Genomic DNA, 22,225 nt, shown 5'->3' with positions numbered 1-22,225 from the left:
CCCACTGAAGGAAGCAGTTTAGTTTTTTTGGAACAGAAATGGGACACTGGGGTTTTTGTTCTTTTTCATATTGGAGAGTAAAGGAAATGTCAGGAATAGAGAGGTCACTAGATGCTCAGCTTTTATAAATACAAAAGTCTCTGAGAAAATTAAAGTAAATTGAAATCAGGTTCTGAAAGTGTAAACAACACTGTGGAGGTAAGGTTAAATAAGCAGGACTGGAGATCCTAGCATGCCAGCAAAAGCACAAGATCATTCTATCATAAGTAAGTCATTTAAAGTGTTGTGCAAAATAATACTGGTGAGGCTAACCACAGAAGTATTTTGTGGGTTATCGTACAAATACATGTATATCTTCAAATCTAGGAGATACAACTGCTCTTCCAAAAATTGTTTTGGTTAAGTGTTGTCACAAATATATAGCTGACAATATACAAAACTGGCTGATTTCTTAATGCAAAGTATATGTTATGTGAGTCCTGTGCAGTTTTGACAAGTAGAACATGTTTCAGAAGCATTCTTTTTGTATGTTGTTAAGCAAGGAACTTCTAAACAAGCTAAATAGGTAGAAATGTGATCATCAGAGCATGCTGAGTTACAAGCACACTTAATGTTTGTTAAATTTGTTCTCCTTCCTTAAAATGAAAGTTCATATAGTTTTAGGAAGAAAATGTATACCAGAAACATACACTGTCTTGATCACTTTTTAATTTTGCTTTTAGCAATTAAGCTTGGCTGTTTGCTAACTAGTTGAAAGCAGATGCCTAATCTCGTGCCACAGACGTCATTGGTTTCAGTACAAGACAGATCAGTTTTGGACAAACCCAAATAAATGCTCTTCTCTAGTGTGATGCTGTGGTTTCTTGTTAGAAAATCTAAATGCATCATATATTGTTCTGAACAATATGTATTCTCCTTCCTAATTATTAGCAGAACATATTCATATTTTCTAGCAGAAGAGCACACAAACTATTTCTTTGATTCACTAAAATAAACCCTCTGTAGAATTGTACTAAAAACTGTGTTTCAAATGCACTCTTTTCCTTGAGAAAGGGAAATTCTTTATTTGTTCATAACAGATGTATAAGGACATTGAACTTTGTCAAGTTAAAACCAAAATATAGCATTTAGTCATAAAGTTACCAAACATACCTTTCTTTGGATGTTCTTTTTAGTCATGTAAAAAGAACATACAGTCCACTGGAGAGTGGTATTTATTGGGCTGACTTAGAACTTACAATAATTAAAATATTACACAGTGAGCTAAAATTAAAACTTTGCTGGAATAAATTATGTCATGTTAATAGAATCTGAAAAATACCAGTGTCCAGGCAGATACATGTCGGCCAAAGGAAAGCAACAGTGTGTGAGTCCACTGAAATTAAATAAATACAAGGGATTAAGGTGTAAGTATACAAGCTTTATAATATGCTAGTAACATGCAAATCCTGTAAAAGAGTCTGAGGCAATGTTTTGTAAATGTAGCCTAAGGGATAAGACGGTGACAGCAGATAATTGTTTATTCAAGAATTTTTAAAATGCTTGCCTTTAAGAAATGAATTCTGGCTCTGATAAGGTTCAAGCAGAGACTCTGGTTTATAAATATATATGTCTGTTCCTAAATGTCAGATCATTGTCTACTAATATAGGTGCTGGTGAATGACAGTAAGTCTAGCCAGAAGCCTGTAGCAGTCCCACCAGAGCACTCTGTCTAAGGGATTGTTGCATTAGTGTTGCCTGGTGTTTTGACTGCTGGAAGCTGTGTACCCTTTTTGATGCACTCACTGGCTCTGAGCCCTGGTCAGCTGTGATGTGTGGTGTCTTTCATCATTGTGCTCCCATTTTAGGTAGAAGCATTATGTACTTCTGAAACCAAACATTTTTTTTTTCCTTTTCCCCTCACTGTAGCTACCATGACTTTTATTGGTTCAGATAGCAAAGCTTATACACTGTGTGGGCCTTGATTGTAATTTGCAGCCAGCCTACTCCATTCCTAGGTTCAGATTCCAACTTTCTCCAGCTGCATCCACTTCCAGCTGACAGCTCTTTTGAATGCTGCATCCCAAAAATGCCCCAGACATCAAAAGTGCAGTAGCCACCCACGGGTTAGAACATGTTTCTGAAAATTTCACACACCATATTGTTGTTACACTGGCTTATTTTAGATCAAAAGAGAACCTTTCCTTCATGAGGAGAATGATTATTCTACCTTTCTGATGTTTATTATACTCCCTCAAAGTTGATTTTTCAATGTAATAGTGAATATTCTTTTATTCAGCCCCTGAGGTTGTCCATTTGGAGGTAATCCCAGTTTGCACTGATGTTGAAGAGAAAGGAAGCTTCTCTGACATACTCAGAAATCAAAACTAACTATTCCTCCAATTCAGGCTGGTCCTGAGAGCTTTCAGATTGCAGAAAAAAAATATTCCGTACAGAAAACTATTATTAAAAGTGACACCTACTCTTTGATTGGAAAGGAAAAAACCCACATAATTAATTTCTGCCATTTTTGGCAGGTGTGTTTCCCTGCAAAACAATGTATATTTTTCACAACAGAAGGGCAAAATGTGGAAGAGATTTGGGTTAAAAAGTAACAAAGGAATAGGATTTGAACAACCTTAACTGGTAGCAAGATTTAAAAAATATAGTCTTAATATATTTCGTCAGTGGTGCCTCATGTAAGTAAAATGTATTCAGACTTTGATAGAGGGAAGGAGAGAAGAACTGAGTGGTATGCATTTTGGAAAGTCTGAAACAAATGATTCAAGGCATGAAGTGTTTCTATAACAAGCTCATTGTTGTAATGACTTTGTTTCTGACATTTGTGGTAATGCTTTCTGAAATAAATATTTAGCTATTAAAAGGACTTTCATTTTTAATATATAGCATCTACTAAAACTGTGTTATGTACATAGAATATACTGAATTTTCTTCTGCATTGTGTAAATGCAAGATGAATCTGTCAGAACCACAGTTGTTTTAGATCTGACAGTTGGAATACAGCTCTACTGATCAGTTTTTTGAAAAAGGACTTTTAGTGTAAAATGGTAAAATAAGACAAAACCATTTTTTCTTTATTTGGAAGAAAATCAGCTTCCTACAATTCATTTTTTTTTACAAGAGATGAAATAGAAAACCTATCAACATATAGAAGTACTTTGTTAAGCAGGCTGATAAACAAACTAAGAACAAGACCTAGCTATTTTGGACCAAATCAAGAAGTATTTGTCTGTCTAAATGGGAATTAAATTGAAACAGTTTTTTTTCCATTTGGCTTCAGCAACTCACTCAAAAAAAGGAAAAGCCCACACTCCAATTTTCACAACCACAGTGAGATTAAGTATCACTGGGGCCTTTCTAGAAGTCAGTCTTCAACAAAAAATAATTGAGGTAATTTTCTGTAAAGAGTAGGCTGAAGACAAGGACTTTAAATGCATAGAGTTTGGCACATGTTAACCCCATTTTCACTTGGAATGAAGTGTTACAGCTTTAGAAAAAAGGTTAGAGGACCTTTGGAGAAAGCTCTAAGAATAGAAAGAAAGAAGTATTCAAGAAAGTACTAGCACAGGAGGTAACTGTAGACTACTTAGGTTGCCCTCTTTATGACAGGAGGATGTGTGAGGTAGGAGAAAGCAGCAGGTTTTCTTCTTCTCTACCCAGCTCTGTAACACATCCGATTTACATCCCAGATGTTACAATACACATCTTTTGCAAATCTAACAATGTAGGGATTTCTGTTGACCTTCAAAAGTGAGAAGTCTGACCCTATGTTTCTTTAAAATGTTTGGAGAGATAATTTTAACATCTACTTTAGAGTCCATGTTCCACGGATGCTCTACATGGTAGTCATGATGATGTCTGTATCACCAACGTCCATGTTCCACGGATGCTCTACATGGTAGTCATGATGATGTCTGTATCACCAACGTCCATGTTCCACGGATGCTCTACATGGTAGTCATGATGATGTCTGTATCACCAACTTTCACTACCCCATGGCATGCCAGGTGACTAGAGTTGAAAGGCAGTGTAAGGTGCTGCACAGAAAACAGTATCTGTGCGATAGTGTTGGAAGTCTCCCTTACATTAGCCATGACTTAATTATTGCATCACTGTCTTCTGTGGTTTTGTCTAACTCATAAATAAAATGGATCAATTCCCTAGTCCTGAGGACAAGTGATGCAGTATGGCTCATGTCCATGTATCTAAACTCTTTTTCCCTGACTGAGGGTGGCCTGCTCTTTGCTGAGTTTTAGGAACTGTCGCTGGCTTGAGCTGTCTCCTGAGGCATTGCGTGGCCACCCAGGGAGAGGAAAACAAACACAGCGAACGATTGCAGGCCAGTGGTTGAGCCTGTGTCCTGACACTGTTTAGTTTAGCCATTGCCTCTATTCCCAAGCTTCTCTTTTTTCAGTATTCTGATTGTTTCCTGACTCTTGGGTATAAAGGAATCTGACACATTAATTAGTGTTGGCATAGGATGCCCGAGTGCTATAAATGCGGTGATCAAGGGCTGCCATTCAGACTTTAAAATATGTGTCTTTGTTTCTTGCATAGGTGATCAAACACCATACTTCTAACGTTGGAATTGTTATCTTAATCCATTGTAATTAGAATGAGACAGGACATTAAGACAAATAAACCCATCTACTTCTTAGCTGCTTATCCTGAGGCTCCTTTTATATCCATAGAAGGGAAGAGGCTGTTTTCTCAGCTCTTGCACAGTTTCTGCCCTTTAAAGTCAATGATGAATTCTCATTAGTGCCATCATTCAGAGGGCTTCTCGGCTCAGCTTCCTCATGTTCTGTCGCAAAGAGTTGGAGTGGTAGAAAGGTTGGGTTGAAGGGCAGGGTGGATAAGTATACTCAAGCTGGCAGTTTGAACTCTTTCTCCTCCAGGCACTGCTTTCCCATTGAATCACCCATTGAATCTTCTTTCCAGCCTCCAGCTCTTTCCATTTGTTGCATGCACCTCTCTAAAGACCCAGACTCTTCCTTGTAAGAGTAGCAGGATCAGCAGGCTTGGTAGTAGTCTAGTTGGGAAGATGCCTCAGTACCTCTTGTTTTTGTTGTAGCTCCTATGAAAACACTCATCCAAGTTAGGGATTGCCAAATCTGGCAGCCTGACAGAGGTGAGGCTGATGCAGATCCGTGCCCCCACGTTCAACCAGCAGCAAGGCTGAGCGTGTGCTCCCAGACAGCACACACGAACACCTATACACCACTCGTACACACACACGGCCACACAGACCGATACACTCAGTGCTCACACAAACATGAACAGCACTCATGGCCTCATCCATTCACCAGTACTCACACGTGCACTTGTACACCTGCTCCAGCTGCTGCCACCATGGACACATGGGCCTCTGAGCCCTGGTCCCCATCCAGGGGCTGCGCTTGGAGCCTCAGACACACACACACACACGCACACGAGAGAGCGCCCTGCTTCCAGGCAAAGAGTTGGCAAAGGTGTTTAATGAGAAGACAGGACAGACTGCTCTGACCAGGTACAGGACGTGGCCAGCCAAGAGTAGCATCCAGCCCACTGCTTAGGGATGGCAAGCCCTTTTTATCCTTTTATTCTTCTTTTTCCCATGTTTGTTCCTCTTCAAGCCACCTTGATACCTCCTTTTCCCACCTTTGGTTCCTCCACTAAACAGCCCATATAAGCAACTGGGAAATGCTCTTCCACTACACCCTGTAACGGGTCCAATACCCTTAGGCAATGCGTTTCCCTTCTTCCTCAGGTCCACAAGGTGCTTTGGGGCTCCTGTTCACTCATCGTGGTGGGCGCTGGGTCTGAGTCTCCCCTGGGACAGCTAGGGGGGACCAGGGCAGGGGCTTGTGTCTCTCTGACAGGGTTACTGGGGTTCCCCTACCCAGCATCGTGCCTCTGTGCTCCTTCATGTGCGTGTGCACATGCATAAGAGAGAAGTGTTTTGTGTGCAGATCCCTCTCCCACGATGTCCCTGGGAGCAGCTGGAGCAGGGTGCTCTTTGGGTTCCCCCACCTGCTATGGTTCCTCTGGGCTCCATTGGGCCCATCTGAAAATGCACTTTTTATCACAGAACCAGCTATCACAGCACTCCTACTCTGCTTATTTAGCAACAGACATGGGTCTGAAAACTGTAACCTGTATTCCTCTGAGTTTCTCTCAGTAAAATCACAGAGCTTCAGGCGTAACTAAATTTCCTTTTTTGTTTCCTCTGCCACAATAATTGGAGTTTTAGTAAAAGTTTCTGTAATAGAATTTTGAATCCTGGTGATTTTGCATCAATTGTATCTGTCAGTTCTTCATCCTACAACCCTGTATCTAGCCAAGAGGAGGCTTTCCTGTCCCTGGTGTGTTCATTGCTGCATGTGTTTTCCTCCTTTTGCCACTCTGCTCTGTGAGTGACATAGGTAACTACCTCACATATTTAAACTGATGTTTTTCCTTATCTGAAGTGTAAATAAAATAACTATAATAAACAGTTGGAGATCTTTATGAACCTTGTGAATATCAGCCCAGAGCAGGCATATATGCACACAAGCAGCACACAGTTAAGTACTCAAAAGCTATGACATGCACTCTTTTCAACTTTGATTTGACTCATTTGCTCATGATAAATCCTTCCACTGCATGACTGCAGGCTGCTTTTCCACATGACTTTGCCTCAGGGTGCACAGAACAGGGATACAAAGTTCTTTCCTGGATATAGTCCCAAGAGTTCTCTGTTAGAATAACTCGGATCACGTAGCAGCGAGGGTTGTCCAAAGGGAATTGTCTCAGACAGAGTCTTCTTCCCTGGCACAGAGCAGGGTGGAGCTATTCTCCCCTCTCTTCTGAGGCTTGGAGAGCTGAGCACCCTCCTCCTCATTGCATGAAGCACTGTGGTTTTCCTCCTTCAGTGAGATGCATGTGTGAAAGTCTGGGGATGTTTTGATTTATTTTCTTTGATCCATGCATGGCCCAGTACCACCTCTCATGCCAAGCCCCAAACCCCGCTACCAGGGCAGGGACGTCATTGCAAATATTCCAGTGCCTGTGACAGAAGGAGCACATGGACAATAACTTCCTTAACTATAGAGTTGCCCTTCCCATGAGCTGCTTCATCCCAATCTGATCCCTTCATATCTCAACTGCATGACCCACCGCCTCCCCACATGCACATCCTCTCTTTCCAGTTTTCACCTGGTTCTTCAGCACAGTCCACTGTCAATAGCCTGTCTCTAATATCTCTCAATCTGTTTTTTCTGTCAGACAGTTTCCTTCTCCACCTTCACAGCAGGTAAGTGAGCACCCACATAGATGGGTTAGCTGAGCTTTGGCAGATCTGTGACAGCTATGTGCTTTAACTAGGTACCAAGTACTTCCATCCCAGAGAAGGGTAGGTCTCAGTCCCACAATGCTTTCTTGTGCGAGTGAGAAACATATCTAGCAGCTGTGACTGTGGTAGCCTACCTGGTATATTAAATACGTATAGAGTAAGAATTCCAGCATTTGGGAGCAACTAGAGATGTAAACATTTTCAGCTTGCACACAAGTAGAGCATACCATATTGGATTACTAGATGCCTTTGTTTTCACTGAGACTTGCTGTGCAGAAAGTACCCATGTGTGGAGAGCATACCAGAGTAATCTGAATATTCATCCAAAGCACTGTGTGTAAGCACAGAAGAGGAATAACAGGCTTGAGTGTTTGAATTGCCCTGATGTATTTGCCATTGGGTCAGGGCAACATATTTTCCTTTTGTTTGCTATTGAACTCTACTGTAGCTCAGAATGTATTTTGACAGCATATTTTCATAGCTTGAATTGACAGATTATGCCATGATAAAAACTATAAGTTGTTAGAGTTACAATCTGTAATACAACTCAGTTGTATTCTTCTTAGCCTGACACAGTCTCTCCCATGTGTGTCTAAGTGGTGTAGCAGGCCACTAACCATTTCCCCTTGGAATATGGGGGCTTCACTCTGCTCCCTGCCCCTGTCTTCCAGCTCAGGGGCCTGGGTACCAGGAGAACAACTGGTCTTACTACTAAAGACTGAGGTAAAGAAGGCATTAAGCACCTCAGCTTTTCCTCAGCCTTTGTCACTGTGTTTCCCCCCACATCCAATAAAGGATGGAGATTCTTCTTGCCCTCCTCTTGTTGCTAATGTATTTATAGAAACCTTTTTATTGTCTTTTATGTCAGTAGCTAAATGAAGTTCTAGTTGGGCTTTGGCTCTTCTAATTTCCTCCCTGCATAGCCTCACAACATCTTTGTAGTCCTCCTGAGACACCTGCCCCTTCTTCCAAAGCTCATAAACTCTCCTATCTTTCCTGAGTTCCAGGCAAAGCTCTCTGTTCAGCCAGGCCGGTCTTCTTCCCTGCTGGCTTGTCTTTCAGCACATGGGGAGGACGGCCTGCTCCTGCACCTTTAAGATTGCCTTCTTGAAGAGTGTCCAGCCTTCCTGGACTCCTTTGCCCTTCAGGACTGCCTCCCAAGGGAGTCTGTAAGCCAGGCTCCTAAACAGGCCAAAGTCTGCCCTCTGGAAGCCCAAGGTAGCAGTGACAGTGCATTAATTCTTGAGCACAAGGCAATGTTTTGCTCTAAGTTGCTCAGGGACAGATGAGCTGTCCTGGGAATCAGACTGGTTCCACTTGGTTCATGCCAGCCTCTTCTCAAAGAATGCTTCCCTTGGCACTCCAGATCCTCTTAGTTAGGGGGTAGCTGAGCCAAAATAAAACCCTGATCATCCTCATGGGGGGTGAATAGTGACTGTCCTCAGGATTCCTGCAACCTTTCCCCGGCAGCCATACAGCAACTGTACGAAGTATTTTGTGAATGAACTGACTGTGTCCAACAATCTCAGCCACATACATAGTGTGGATTGTTTTTTTTTTTTTACACTTATAATACTACACTGCCATTAATGTGCCAAAAGATTTCAACCTAATTTGTCTAGTTAAGCAGGTGGTTACTGAACTGGACTGTGTGTTATGGCAGAGTACAGTCACTCTCAACAAGTAGAATGGAGCATGCTGTGTGAAACAGGGAGTGGTTTGCACATGGACAGGTGAACAGCTGCCTTCCACGACAGTTCAGAAACCTCATCCTTTTCCTACACTATATCTTCACATAGCAAAGTGATCATTTCTTTATTGTTCTGGTAGTGAGTTCAAAGTGGCAATAGCTCATAGCCACATTAAAAGAAAAATTAAAATACCTCCAAGAACTACTTCTTTAAGGGGAAAATTCCTGCACGCCTAGGTATGAGACATTCCTTTAGGGAAAGCCCTACAAATGAAACAGTGATATCAAAAACTTGTAAAAGGCCATATCATTAACAAAGAGAAAGCACTCAGTCCAACAAGCAGCATTCTGATCTTTGCACAAGTGAGACAGCCAAGCTGCTGTAACCAGAAATAGGCTTCAAAGGATATTTTTCCCTGAAGCGTTATCAGTGAAGCTCAGATCTTCAGAGGTGTAGAATTCCCACGTCCTCAAACCCCGTCATGCAGCCTGCCTGGTGCTGCTGCCCTCTGAGATGCTAGGAGGCACAAAATCCAGCCTGGAGTCCAGGGCCAGGCACTGACGGAGTAGGTCTGTCTTTCAGACTCTGATAGTTCTTCCACTCTGAACTCTTGACTAGCAAACTATTGGCTCCTATAAATTGACTATATTGCAGGGATGAAGCCTGCTTTGTAAGACGTATTCCTCTGTCTTGTTTAAATTCGAATTTGTGCACAAGCAGCTACTTCCATAAATATGTGCCTGCTCACCAAATTTTGTTCAATCTGTGCTCACTCCACTATCCTGCAGGACCAGAGGAGTTTGAGTGGTCTGTAGCCTCCTAAAGTAATGTAGTCCACTACTTCATCCTTGCGGTTAGAAATTTTCTTTATATAACCTTTGCTGCAAGCTAAAATGTTTACTTTGTATCTTGCCTCCAGTGATTAAAAAAGGCAACTGATTTTGGACGAGTAAAAATTTATTCTATGGTGTTGTGGTTTAACCCCAGCTGGCAACTAAGCCCCACACAGCTCACTCCCCCTAGGTGGGATGGTGGAGAGAATTAGAAGGGTAAAAGCGAGAAAACTCATGGGTTGAGATAAAGGCAGTTTAACAGGTAAAGCAAAAGCCGCGCTGAAGCAAAGCAAAACAAGGGGTTCACGCACTCTTTGGCACCAGCAGGCAGGTGTTCAGCCATCTCCAGGAAAGCAGGGCTCCATCACACGTAATGGTTGCTTGGGAAGACAAACGCCATATCTGTGAACATCCCCCCTTCATCCTCCTTCTTCCCCCTCTTTTTTTCTGAGCACGATGCCATATGGTATGGAATATCCCTTTGGTCAGTTGGGATCAGCTGTCCCAGCTGTGTCCCCCTACCAACTTCTTGTGCACCCCCAGCCTGCTCGCTGGTAGGGTGGCGTGAGGAGCAGAAAAGGCCTTGACTCTGTGTAAGCTCTGCTCAGCAATAGCAAAACCATCCCTGTGTTATCAACACTGTTTCCAGCACAAATCCAAAACATAGACCCATACCAGCTACTATGAAGAAAATTAACTTTATCCCAACCAAAACCACTACATTTGGGGAAGTCATTTCCTATCACCTTAACCTTGTTTTAGAGAAAGTGCATCCAAAAAAAAAAAATCAAAATTCTTTTGATCTTCTTCATAGTTCAAATGTGTGGTAGGTTGACCCTGCCAGCAACTAGAGGCCCACCAGCTGTTCGCTCACCACCCGCTGCAGCAGGATGGGGGAGACATTTGGAATAGAAAAGGCAAGAAAAACTCCTAGGTTGAGATAAAGACAGCTTAAAAAGTGCAGGGGGAAAAAAGGGGGAAAAAAGCACCAAGTGATACAAAGGCAATCACTCAGCACCCCCCATCAGCAGACTGATACCCAGCCAGCTTCCAAGCAATGGCAGCTTCGTAAAGACTGCACCCCAGTTTTATTTCTGAGCATGGCATCATGTGGTATGGAATACCTCTTTGGCCAGCTGGGGACAGTTGTCCTGGCTGTGCCGCCTCCCAGCCTCTTGCCCACCCCAGCCTACTCACCGGGGGTCAGAGTGAGACACAGAGAAGGCGGTGACACTATGCAAGGACCGCTCAGCAGGAGCTAAAACATTGGTGCATTACCAACGCTGGTTTGGTCACAGATCTAAAAGACAGCACTGTGCGGGCTGCTAGGAAGAGGATTAACTCCATCCCAGTCAGACCCAGTACAAAGTCTTCTAAAACCCACCTACTTCTTGTAACCCTCTGCTGAAACCATGTTTTCCAAAACTGGGAAACGGTGTTACTGGTGAGGCACGACCAACACCAACCACAGCAGAAGGATTACCCCCCATTCCTTGTATATAACACTTATAAACAGGTTTCGTTGCAATTCTTAATGTCTGTGGGGTTATGATTATAATGAAATAGTCTCTATTATTTAGAATTCTGTGTGACATGGAATAAATTCAAACTGCAGTTCTAAAGGAGGGGAAGTCAGCTCTTTCAGTCCCAATAAATCTTTGCCAACAACTCAAAAGTTATTTGGGGATTTTTTTTTTTTTTGCAACAGTATTATACTGTTAATTCATATGCAGCTTATGAATCTGGTCCTTTTCTGCAGTAGTGCTCTCTGGCCGATTGTATCTGTCCATCTGGTTTCTCCTTCTGAATTATGGCACTCTGAACTTGTTTTGAATTTCCTCAGGTTGAATTTGGACCATGTCTTTCAAAGTGCTTATACTTCCCCTCAACTTGGTGTCATTTGCTATTTATAAATGCACTTGCTGTTCCATCATTCAATTTGTTAATGAGAAATTAGAACAGAACTGAATGTATGGTGGAGTATGCTTTGAGGTTCTGCTCCAAAAGAATTCCACTTTGGTAGTGTAGAGTTCATTTTTTCAAATACCTGTGCACTCACCTGATAGGTATCTTATATGGAAACAGTGTCTAAAAACTTCTAAATCAAACTCTTTCATCGCTATTTCCTTTGTTCACTAAATCAGTTGCTCTGTCAGAAGAAATTAGACTAGTTTTATATGTTCTTGACAAACAAATGTTGGCTGTTTCTTGTCATCTTCTTACCCTCTAGTGCTTGTAAATTGATTAATTTTAGGGTGATGGTGCAAGTGAGTGCAAAATTGCAAACTGAGTAGAAATTAAAATAAAAATAAAGCCAACCAGCCTTTTCATTTCCTAGAATGAATGAAGTACAGGAGATGAGCATAAAAGATGAAAACTGTATTTGATTTTCTAAGTTCTTTCATTTCAAAATTCAGGATGGGTACCTTAACACTGAAAAATGAATTTTCAAGCTATGGTATTGAGATGAAACTTACTCATTTAGTTAAATCAAATAATATTTTTCTGTGTATACACATAGGATATTAAAAACTCCAGCAGTTGCATTTAACAGTTTTCCTGCAAAATCCAGCTTCCAATGCCATAGCTCATGGGGAGAATGTGGTAATTTCAAAGTCTGGAATAAGATCACTTCATTTTAGAAATCACCTTCAGAAATTCTTGAAGTTCATCTATAAAATGTATATGCTGTAAGCTTAAAACCCCACTACATCCTATAGTTTTCATTTTGTTTCTGTTCACTTTGATCTATGATATCAGAATACATAAACTGTCTGCAGAATATTTTTATAGAAAAGTTGAATGTTTTCATTGGTCTCTGCATTGCTATTTCCACTGCTGCTAAAAACATTTGTTTTTTTCCCTAGATAATTATCTTTTAAATTATTTTTCCACATTAACCATTTGAATTGTTCCCAGTGACAATTCAGAGTCAAAGCTAATGAAAACAGTGGTATCTTCTTGAAAATTATAATTTGTACATTATATCAATTCTCAATTTTATATCAGTTGAAACATATTGCTCTCTAAATTGAATAGCATGTACTTTGACTCATTCAGAAAGACAGTAATTAAAGGTGGTCACAGCAGATTGGAATCAAAGTATGCTGTACTACTTATTCTTGGATTAGCAACTCAGGTTGATATTCTCAGGTAAACATGAGATAACATCTCAGGTACACAAACACTTTTTAAGAAGGGACTGCAAGATGGGGCTACAAAGACTGGAGGAGAGGAGGGAGAAAGAGCTGGCAAAAAAGACAGATGAATAAAAGCATTGTGCTGCTGGCATAAGTTGTATCCACATTAAACTCACTTTGTGTACATAATAAGATGTAATTCTGCAGATGAGCATTCCTTGTGTAGGGAAGGCCTTAGTTAACAGGCTGAACTAAAAAATTTTGGTTTGGAAAGATGCTCAGAGAGGGGATGAACACACAATTGCATATTCTTATCTTAAGTTACCACTCTTCTGCTTGTCCAAGTGCAAAGTAATACAAAGCAGTAAAGACTATCTCCCGGAGGTGGGATTTCATACAGTTTAACTGGTCTACTGCTCTTGCACGCTGAGCTCCCCTGGTTTGCTGAATAAAGCAAACAAGATTTCTGTAACAGTAGACAAAGCCCTTCATGGGGAAATAACTTCTTGTATATTGCAAGTAGTTAAATTGTTCAGATATGAAGTATCCATTTTAACCTTCCACTGCAAATGTCCTGTCAAGGACACTTCTGATGTGAAGTCTGCAGGAAACCAGCAAAACAGTGTGTACATTGAAGATGGAATAATATGAACATTATTAATGTTTCTTCATTAAACATCTCTAAAACCATTTTGAAACATGAGTTTTTCTGTGCAGATGACTTGTGTTATTCCTGTCATTTTTGTTCTTCCTTTTTCTTTTATTGTAGACTGTTTTAGCTCATATGTATCTTGCTTTACTTTAGACATAATTTCTGTGAAAGGAATCTTCTGTGTTAAAATATGGTGTCTGACAGTTTGGGATCCTTTGCCTGGGCCATTTGGTGTTACTGGAATTTTAATAACACTAGCACTTTTTTGCTGAGATATAGTTTTATAATTATTACATTTGCAGAAGAGAGACAGACTCATGGTCTCATGATCATAGATGTTCATTTTCCACAAAAGGTTAAGCTGTGAGAGGAATGACACCGGCAATTTATAGGCTATATCTATTCGCAGAGGAGTCTGTTCCAGAACTAAATAACTGTTGTAACATATGCCTCTTTCATTTTTGTTTTCCAAGAACATTTTTTCAGGTGTAGTTGATGACGAATGTATTGACACGTTTAAATAGAAGTCATACTGCTCTGTCAGCCTGAATCCGAGAGACAGCACTAGGTGTACGCTGTTTTTCTAATAGGAAGTGTCCTGTTTTCTATAAATAGACGTGTTTCGGTTCTGATTGTTCTCTACTGAAATAACTGGCTAGATCTCTAATTACTCTAAATAGAAAACGCAAATAATGGCAGGCATTCAACCATTCCTGAAAAATTGTTCCTAGCAGTTAACTGTTCTACTTCCCGGGTGCTGGCTCAGAAACATGCTACGTCTGAGGGCCCTTTTTCCTTTTATTCTCTTCAGTACATTCATATCGATCACTCTGCTGTGTCCTAAAGGCAAATGATACACAGTGCAGCGTATCCTTTGGAGTCTGGGCTCAAATTCATCCCTGGCCAGGATGTGTAACAATAAACAAGGGAAGGAAATGAACAGCTTCTGAGAAATGGAGTCCCCCCCAGCTCCCTTTCAATTTGCACACAGCTAGGCATTGTGCTTTATATGTAATTATAATGATTTATTCAAAGGTGTTTACTAGTCAAAGGCATAACATCTTGCTATCTGATAATTACATAGCTGGTAAGGTCACTGAGTAGGTTGTTAACACTGTCAACCTTCTGCACTAAAATGAAATATTTGCTTGTATGTTTCTTTAATGTTTCATTTATTTGCTGTCTGTGCCGGTTTTATCTACCTGCAGTTTTTTGTTTGTTTCTTTCACAAAGGAGCACGTATTGAATCTGTCTTGCCTAAATTTCACATGGCTTAAATATTTTTATACCATAATACTGGTTCTCGTAATGTGAAATTGAAGGATTCTTGACAGTAATGGATGCAGCATAACTGAAAATTCAACTCTTCAGTTTTGTCGCGCTGCTTATAAACATTAAAAAGCTGGTAGTTACTTTCATAGTCCTGGACCCATTCTGCAGAATCAGTTCATTACTGTGCTTAATGTAAATTGAGTGTTAAATCTCCTTAAGCAAAATCTTCACCCTGCTTGGCATTTGTGACTATGATTGGGATAGGAAAAAATTACATTTTGGAGAGGGAACTCAGCCAAAATATATATCTCTCTGGGCTATAAGTGGGACCAAATTTAGAGGGTAATCTAATAAAATTAGGAAGGTATCACAGATGGATAGCACAAAATGAAATAAAAAGTATGTAATCTTCCCAACCCTGGGAAAAAGAACCAACCAAGCAGTCACAGAAATAGCTGTCCTGCAGAGAGCTTTGGCCTAATGCTACACCCTGCCTTGGCTGCTGTACAGCTCCTCTGGCTGCCCTTTCTGTTTGGAAGTTCTTTGTTTCTAATTGTCATCCTGTCACTGAAATAGTTTACCCTTTATTGAACATATTAATGGTGTCCTCAACAGATGTAGTGATCCTGTTGATCTTTTGAGAGATGCCATCACCTCTAACTAGTTCAGATTTCGAAGGCTGTATACAGAGGAAAACAAATAACCACTTCAGGGAGCTGACCAAGCTCATCTGAAGCTACATTGGCATTTCTGCACCACATCACATGCTGCAATATGGGCAAACTCCAAGACCTATTTGTATCTTCTAATCCATAACAGTGTTTTAATTGGTGCAATTCAGTTGTGTCTCTTCTTCAAGCAGTCATCTCTGACTCTGGTGTTGCTTGTTTCCAGATAATAGAACTCCATGGTCTCACAGGTCAGCTTTGCCCCAGAAAGAAAGCATCAGAGCTGGCTCAGCAGCCAGCTACTTGCTCAGTGCAGATTAATTCCCACTTGTACACCAGCTCTAGATGTTGTCAGTCTAGTGTCTAATATTTAGGAAGCCACTACACCAAAATTCAGGCTAGAAATTCCTGCTGTTTGCAATACCATAATCAGTATTACTTCTTGTAAAATTTACTTCCCAATAATGAAAGACTTCAGAAGATCACACTGCGTATCATGGATGTTTGTTATAAGTGTGCATGATGAGGAGTTCAGAAAAAAAAGAATAAATTAAGGCACCACCATGTTATTGAACGTTTTCATTTCTGAATGCGAAACAGATCAGACACCAGGGGACTGGACATCAGTGGGCGGGTATAACAGGAGATGCGAACTGTGAAATACCTAAATATAGTTCCAAAGCTTGAACTGTAGTAGTGAATATGTCTTTTTCCCTTCTGCCACCTGTAGCTGTTCATGTACTTAGTGTTCCTAGAGTTTGCTGTTTCTCAGGATTTCTCTCTGAGTATTTTTTTGTTCAAATAGGAATTGCATGATATTTTATTTCTCAATACGCTTTTTTGTTTTCCTTTCCTGATAGGTGGTATAAGCCCTTGGGACCTTTTGATCTGTTTATCTTCCAGAAAAAAGGATGGTACTGACTGTGTTCAAATAGATGACTTGCATCGTCTAGAGTTATTCCAAAAGGTACAAGATTATTGTGTTATCCTTTGTGGGAGTGAGAGGACAGGGCTAGCCCAAATTTTCAGCACTCATAAAAAGAAAAGTATCTGATGCTCATTTTATACTGCAGCAGCATGGTTTAACAGGAATTAAAAAGTTTTTTCAAGTTTCCTATCTACTGAGAAATACTTGTCAGATACCAACATTTCATTCTCCTTTACATCGCACCCAGTGATCAAAACCAATTTCTCATTTGGACATAGTATGTTATTTTTCGTGTAAGAATTTCAGTGTAAATACTGAAAATTTTTACAACTGAGTGTCAAGTTTTCATTTTCTCTTCTTTAGCTTGATCTTCTGTGTTCTTGGCCATCCCTCAACTGGCATGTCAGGCAGCAAAGTATCTACAGAAGTCAAATGAAAATTAAACTATTTACCCCAATGGAAAAAGAGAATTTAGAAATGGGGATAAACAACTAGCCAATGCCTGCAATATTTCAGAATAATAGCATAGGCAGAAGATAAAGCTGGACTAATTTAGGCTTCACATCTTATATCACTATTGAGTTTCATCTAATGTAATTGCTCCATTGTAAACATAATATAGGCATCTCTCCAAACAGTGACAGTGCTCCTACAACTGATAATGTGCGAGCTGGGCCAGTATCCTCCTCCAGGGCCTTCATGGGAGTTCCTTGCTCTGGCATTGTAATCTGCATACTCACAGTCCAAAGCATCAGTGGTGCCAGTATTTCTTGGTATTTTCAGGATTGCTGTTTTTTTTTTAATTTCAGCTTGTTGTGGGCACAGTTTAGATTACTTAGATATGCAAATGTCTAAATAAGCGCCTGACCTGTTGGTGAAAATATGTAAGTGACTTAAATTGAGGGCTTGCTTTGAAAAAATGTGACCAAACTATGGATAAAGCTTGGCTTATATTGCAAGTACAATGGCACACATAATAGTGGTGAGACCTAAAAGTATAGACTCTGACCTGAGGGACTGGTAGAAATACAGCTGCTCTTAAAAGAGATTTCGTTGAGGTTTGAAGTTCGGGAGGGCGCAAAAAAAACACTGCGTGTCCATGGAAGTCAGAGCTAGGAGCATGTACACTGGGGTTCCCTGGGACAGGATACCTTATCTAAGTGTATCCAGTGAAATTTTTATAGCAGTTCCAGTTTACTAGAAATATACATGCTTTGGATTCAGGTCTCGGATCGTAAAACACCCCAGGCTTCTGCAAACTACTTTTTGCTCATCCTACCCATATTATCATATCTGAGCCTCTAATACTGTGCAATATAATAATCCTTGCAGCACTCTGTAATGCCCAGAAGTTTCACACATGAATAACTGAGACATAATGTGATCAAAGGAATTGTCCAAGTTCCCTCAGGAAGTCTGCAGCACAGCAGGGACTTAAACCAGATGGCCCATATCTCCAGATAACTAAATATTGGACTAACATTACTCGCTGCTGGCATGTCCATACCACGGTGCAACACCGTTCTTTGTTGCAAAGCCTGGATGTGGTTTAGCTACGTTAGCTTACCACTGTTCCCAAGCACAGCAATTCAAGAGGCATAGGCTCTTTCCACGCAGGGAGAGACAGTGATTGATAACTGGCAGGGAACAGAGAAGCTGCAGAAACTGAAAAGGGGGCAGGGAAGGTGTGAAAATTTAGCAGCCAAGAGGAGAGCCGTAAGTCTAAAATTTTGTTTTGTGATGGCCGTGGAGGAAGAGCCTGTACCTTAACTTCATTATCCCACATTGCAGGAATGGCAAAGTTGTAAATCCCTTTTGACACTGACAGGAGCTTTGTACATGAGGTGTCTCTGATAAATTAAATACAAACCCATTGAAGGCTCCAGGAAAAAGAGCACTTTTCTGAATGGAATCATTAAAGCTTCTCTTTTTACATACAGGTAAACCTACTTCCAGAAATCCAGCATTTCCTTTGCAGAAAAGAGGGAATATGCCAGATAACAAAAGCCTTTTCAGGTAACTTAATTTCTTCAAATCTGCATATGTGATGATGGTCTTTTAATAGTTGTCACAGGAAGTCTCTGAAATGAAACTGTCAGGCTTACAATTCCTTTGTATTTTTAGTCGTGAATGGAAAGGAAGGGGGAATGAAACAAGAATGATAATCCATTTCAGACAACACTTAAATACGAATTACAGTTTTGCATTATCTTTTCAGGTAAAGGTATTGCAATGTTTAGCCATTGCATACTGCAGAAATAATTTGGTTATAAGTGTCTTATCTTTGGACTGTTTTGTGGTAATATAGTGTATTGGTGTTTACACTTCAAAGCCCTGGGTTCGGTGTAATATGTTTATTCAGCTTTACAAATATGTTGTGGCATGGAGAAGGAGTAGGAGCTGGAGTTTGGTTCCCATCCAAACATAGTTTACTGATAAAAAGCCTTTGTGTAATAAGACCATCAACCAGAAATGTTTAAAGGTTATGGGCCAGTTGCCAGAGAATTCTAATTTACTATGGGTGAAATTTAGCTTTGAATAGAAACTGGAAAAAACTTTTCTGCACTGTATTAGGTCTACTTAAACCACAGAGCGACACATTCTGATCTCAGTTACATCACTAAATATCCAGTGTCAATGCTATTTTTGGTTTATGATCTATCTTCACTATATAAACTTTGTTTATAAGAAATCTTGTCTTTTTTTTTTTTTTTTGAATCCAGTAACAACCAATCCCACATTCATTCCATTAGTATTTAACCTTGTTTGCAGACAAATATACAAAACTGATTGGTCTTTTCCCGCTGTATTCAGCATTGATGCAGCCTCACCTTGAGTATTGCATGCAGTTCTGGGCCCCGCAATTTAAGAAGGATGTGAAAGTCCTTGAATGCGTCCAGACGGGGGCAACAAAGCCGGTGAAAGGGCTGGAAGGAATGTCCTATGAGGAGCATCCAAGGACTTTGGGCTTGTCTAGTTTGAAGGAAAGGAGGCTGAGGGGTGACCTCATGGCTCTCTACAGCTTCCTGAGGAGGGGAAGTTGAGAGGGAGGTGCTGATCTCTTCTTGGTATCCAGTGATAGGATGCATGGGAATGGTTCAAAGCTGCGCCAGGGGAGGTTTAGACTGGACATGAGAAAGCATTTCTTTACTGAGAGGATGGTCAAACACTGGAACAGGCTTCCCAGAGAGGTGGTCGATGCCCCAAGACTGTCAGTGTTTAAGAGGCATTTGGACAATGCCCATAACAACATGCTTTAGCTTTTGGTCAGCCCTGAACTGGTCAGGCAGTTGGACTAGATGATCATTGCAGGTTGCCTCCAACTGAAATATTCTATTCTATTCTATTCTATTCTATTCTATTCTATTCTATTCTATTCTATTCTATTCTATTCTATTCTATCCATCTCCTCCCCTCTCATTTTTTATATATATGCTATATTTAGCACATAAGGGAAGGATTCATTATATCTCATTTAACCATTTAGCAGTCAGGTATCTTTTGCACCAGAATTCTAGTCTTCCCCTTAAGTTGGCGGAGAGAGAGGGGCACCTTCAAACACTATTTCATTTAACCTAAACTATGTGTTTAAAATGGGTGTGTTGAATTACCCTCTGCAGGTACTTACTACCCAGTTACCTCTCACCACTGTCTGTAAATGGAGCCTAGACAAGTAGCTTAGATTAAATACCTGACACTTGGATGCCTGACTAAAGCTGTGGTTATGTGGTTCCTAACTTAAGCATACCATGTTTTCCCTTTTAAATATTGTCCTGTTTCATTTAAAGATTGATCAATATTTAAAACCTATGTGGAGTGTTTCCCTTGAAGAGCTGTATGTTGAGGGTCAGTTTAAATGGGACATTTCCATTTTCCTGGTGCAGTACATTGTCAAAACTGATCATAAGGAACATGCAGTCTAAGGAACATCTATCCAGGTCCCATGTGAGTCCTTTATCATGCAGTCATATTACACCAGGAAAGTGATATAGTCCTTTTCGGCTGAGTTTTAAGTATGTCTTCAGAGATGCCTTGAGCCTTGGTTCCCTTGCACTGGAAAGTGAATTAAAAAGGATTCTGAAGTAGTACCAGTCTCAGACAAACCTGAGCAGATTTCTAAAAATTTCAAAGACTTCAGGAACTGGTAGTTCCTACCCATGTTGTAACAGACTGCCTTTAAAAAACGTTGGTTAGCCCTGCTACTTGGAGAAAGGCCAGTTGCAGTAGTTTTATTATTTTGCTACCACAAAACCACAAACACAAGAGGCACTCACCACACACAGAGCTTTCCCCTTAAAATATGCGCTTTTTCACTGATGTCCATAAACTGTGGTACAAGCCATTTTGTATATGCGGTCTGTTAAGCTGTCTAGTGTTTTCTACTCTTTAGGGAAGGGCCATTTGTAAACATCTTATTCCATACTTATATTATTAGTGCTTTCCTGGCAAAGAGAAAAGCCCTTCTGACTGATGCTGAAATCGCACTGAAATCAAGGTAGTATGTGTGCTTGGCAGCAGGGGTCTGAGTGTCCTACCCACCCAGTAACAGAGGATTATTCTAGCAGTCTGCTGAAGCACTGTCAGACAGAAAAAATCCCACTCCTCACCTTTCAGTTACCAGTAAAAAAATTTTGAACCAAAATTAACTGCAGTGTTTTAAAGTAAAAAGAAATCCATATCTTAAATCTAGGTGTCTCCACATCAGCATGTGGCCTAGGGGCTGAGGCAGCTGTTTCAACACAAGGGTCTCATGCCACTTGAGACACCCGGGGGAATCCAGGACACCCAGTAGGGTGGACAGATTTGGCACGGAACCCATGTCTTTCTGGTCCAGCAACTGGAGGCTCGGAGGGATATCCTATGGTGTCCTAGATGGCAATAGATGTTGGTGTGTGGACATCTGAATTTAACAGTTGGTATATAAGCTCTCAAAGTTAACAGAAGTACAGTTTAGAGTGAGCAAGCCCAAAAGAGCATTTACTTTCAGCATAACTTAGAGTTAGCTGAATTGCTCCATACTGACTGTGTAGACTACACTAACGTCCACTAACAGAAATGGGAACTTAAACTGTGGCACACAGGGGGTCATCTTTGTATAGACTAGACCTCAAAGTGTCTCAATATCACTGGATATGTGACATCTAATTTACTATGAGTGAAATTCACCTGTAGAAGGTGAAATTAGAATCAGAAGGGTAAATAATTTGATTTCAGGTTAAGAGGACAAAAGACATAAGTTAAAGCAAACTTCTAGAGCCAAGATTTCAGATACTCTCCTCCCCTCCCATTCATCTGATAAAGCCAGATCTTTCCACTTCTTTCTTTTGCTTGCATCCTCCGACAGACCTTTCTTTCCAACAACAGCAAAGTTGCCAATTATTAGGATTTGTTTGATCCTCAATTTTAAAATTATTTGGGGAAAGAACGGTTTTTAGCAGTATTTCCTCCAGAGAAGAGTTTGTTTCCTTTCAAATCAGTCATGTACTTTCACTCTTGTGTGTTTGAGCCAACAGGGCTTCTCTGCAATTCCTGTTGAAGAGGATCAGTTGGTTTGTTATTACTGTGTTTGTCATTTAGTCAGCCCCCCAAGGAGCCAAGCAATTTCCTGTAAAAGTGAAAAAACAAAGTTTCTGCTCTAAGAATTATGTGATCTAATTAAAGACACACTAAATCATAGAAAGAAATATCAGGCAGCAAGGCTGAGAGGATGGGATTACTGGATTTACTGT

At 40.5% G+C, this 22,225-nt stretch overlaps 1 protein-coding gene across 3 annotated transcripts in view; it reads left to right on the top strand.

Annotated features, from left to right (window-relative positions):
• The window catches only part of CPED1 (cadherin like and PC-esterase domain containing 1), a 164,447-nt gene that overhangs the window by 19,597 nt on the left and 122,625 nt on the right, over nt 1-22,225 (top strand). For all 3 annotated transcript variants that reach the window (XM_068402073.1, XM_068402071.1, XM_068402072.1), the window contains exons 4-5: nt 16,429-16,535; nt 18,437-18,512. In XM_068402073.1, coding sequence (XP_068258174.1) covers nt 16,429-16,535; nt 18,437-18,512 — 183 coding nt within the window. The remainder of the gene's footprint in view (nt 1-16,428; nt 16,536-18,436; nt 18,513-22,225) is intronic.

Source organism: Nyctibius grandis, chromosome 5 (genome assembly GCF_013368605.1).
Source record: "Nyctibius grandis isolate bNycGra1 chromosome 5, bNycGra1.pri, whole genome shotgun sequence".
Taxonomy (NCBI): Eukaryota; Metazoa; Chordata; class Aves; order Nyctibiiformes; family Nyctibiidae; genus Nyctibius; species Nyctibius grandis.
This window is presented reverse-complemented; position numbering and strand designations above follow the sequence as displayed.